Here is a 2,229-nt window from a genome sequence, read left to right on the forward strand (position 1 = left end):
GCGGCGGTGGCGGCGGGAAGCGTCGCAGCAGCTGCGGGGCGAAGCAGCCGGCGTGGAAGCGGCGGCGCCGCGCGGCCTCGGAGTGCGGCCCGGTGCTGCCGTCCGAGTTCCTGCTCGGCGGGAACATCTTCGACCCGCTCAACCTCAACAGCCTCCTGGACGAGGAGGTGAGCCGGGCGCTGAACGCGCGCACCCCGCAGTCCTCGCCGCTCCCGCAGCGCGGCCGCGACCCCGTGGAGATCCTGGTGCCGCGGGACATCACGGACCCGCTGAGCCTCAACGCGCCGGGCGAGGGGCTCCGCTTGGCTTCCCCGGCCAAGAGCGCTCGGCGCCGGCATCGCCACCGCGGGCAGCAACGGGGCAGCGCCGCCACCACCGCTACCGCCACCGCCACCGCTACCGGTACCGGGCCCGGTGAAGAACCCGCCCGCCCCGCCGAACCCTCCGCCGCTCCCACCGCCCCGCCGTGCCCCGCCGCTCTCCCCGCCCCCGGCCGGCACCGCAAGCGCCGACGGACTTGCAGCAAATCCGAGGGCCCTCGCCCGCCGCCCCCTCCTTCCACCACCGCCACCACCGAGAAGCCCAAACCCCCCGGTAAAGCGGCGCAGCGGCCGCGGCACCAAGTGCGCAAATTCCAGTACGGGAATTACTGCAAATACTACGGCTACCGCAACCCGGACGTGGAGGACGCGCGGCTGCGGGCGCTGCGGCCCGAGTGGTTCGCGGGGAAGGAGGTGCTGGACGTGGGCTGTAACGTGGGGCATCTCACGCTGAGCATCGCCAAGCGCTGGGCRCCCTCCCGGGTCGTGGGGCTGGACATTGACGGGCGGCTGATCCGCTCGGCCCGCCAGAACATCCGCCACTATCTGTCCGAAGGGCTGGGGGCGGACGGTGACTCCGCTGGCGGGGCCAGGAAAGGCTTCCCCGCCGCGCTTTTGGCCAGCCGGGGTCCCATCGCCGCCCCGCAGCTGCCGCCGGACGGGCCCGGAGCCGCCGATTTCCCGCACAACGTGGTGTTCGTCACGGTAAGGGGGCGAGGGGAGGTTTGGGGGGGCGATTTGGGAGAGTGAGGAGCGGGAAGAAGGGAATTGAGGAGGTTTGGCGCATCTAAAAGAGGCCCCAAGAGAGTTCTGGCGAGGTCTCGAATCGGTTTTGGGGCGTCTTTGTGAAGGAGTGGAGAGTTTAACGGGATGCACAACGCTTTACTGCGTATAAGGAGTTTGAAGAGARTTGTAAACACTTTTTGGGGGATTTAAAAGGGTGACAAATGTGTATGGGGGTTTGGAGGACCTTCGAGATGGTTTTAAAAGGTGTGTGAAGAATGTTTTAGAGAGTGATCAGTAGGTATGAGGGATTCACGAGGGTTTTAGGGGGGTTCTTTGTTGAGTTTAGGGGGTCTCGGTGGGTTTTAGGGGGGTCTTTGTTGAGTTTTAGGGGGTCTCGGTGGGTTTTAGGGGGTTCTTTGTTGAGTTTTAGGGGGTCTCGGTGGGTTTTAGGGGGTTCTTTGTTGAGTTTTAGGGGGTCTCGGTGGGTTTCAGAAGACCACAGGGGAGTTGGAGGAGATGAGAAAAGTTTTAAGAGAATTTTGGATGGGTTTTGGGAAGTTTTGGTAGGCCTACAGAGATAATGGGGGGTTTGGAAGTGCTCAGTGAGCCTAGGGTTGTCTTAGATGGGTTTTGGGAGTAGCAAGTGGTGTAGGGGGATTTTTTGGGGGGGGGTCTCAGGTGGGTTTTGGGGGTGAAGGAGGTTGGAGGGATGTGGGGCTGCCCCCGTTCCATTCTCGGGGTCTGTGTGGGGCCCCCAAAACCCCTGGATGGGGTTCAGTGTGTGGTTCTCAATGTGTGCCCACCCCCCCAAAATCCTGGATGGGACTAGAAGGTGCCCCCCAGCCCCCCAAAACCCTTCTAAAATATGTGCCACTCAACTTCCAAAACCTCTCAATGGCTACTTCAAAACCCTTCTGTGGGGCTCAGCCTTGAGCCCCCCAAAACCCCTCCCAGTGCTCCCAAAACTCCTCCCGGTGCCCCCCCAAACCCCTCCCGGTGCCCCCAAACCCCTCCCGGTGCCCCCCAAACCCCCTGACCCCTCGCCCACCCGCAGGGGAACTACGTCCCGGAGCGGGAGGAGGCGGTGGGGGCCCAGCGCCCCGAGTTTGACGTGGTGCTGCTGCTGTCCCTCACCAAATGGGTGCAGCTCAACTGGGGCGACGAGGGGCTCAAGAGGCTCTTC

At 63.8% G+C, this 2,229-nt stretch overlaps 1 protein-coding gene across 1 annotated transcript in view; it reads left to right on the forward strand.

The window, feature by feature from the left end:
• Nucleotides 1–5: 5 nt before the first annotated feature.
• The window catches only part of MEPCE (methylphosphate capping enzyme), a gene marked incomplete at its 5' end in the record, with an annotated part of 5,651 nt that continues 3,427 nt past the window's right edge, over nt 6–2,229 (forward strand). The window contains 2 exons of the mRNA XM_057389080.1: nt 6–1,025; nt 2,101–2,229. Of these exons, the coding sequence (XP_057245063.1) occupies nt 6–1,025; nt 2,101–2,229 (1,149 nt within the window). The remainder of the gene's footprint in view (nt 1,026–2,100) is intronic.

The sequence above is a fragment of the Malurus melanocephalus genome, unplaced genomic scaffold, assembly GCF_030028575.1.
Source record: "Malurus melanocephalus ecotype Western Australia unplaced genomic scaffold, MMel_1.1 scaffold_3399, whole genome shotgun sequence".
NCBI classification, from domain to species: Eukaryota; Metazoa; Chordata; class Aves; order Passeriformes; family Maluridae; genus Malurus; species Malurus melanocephalus.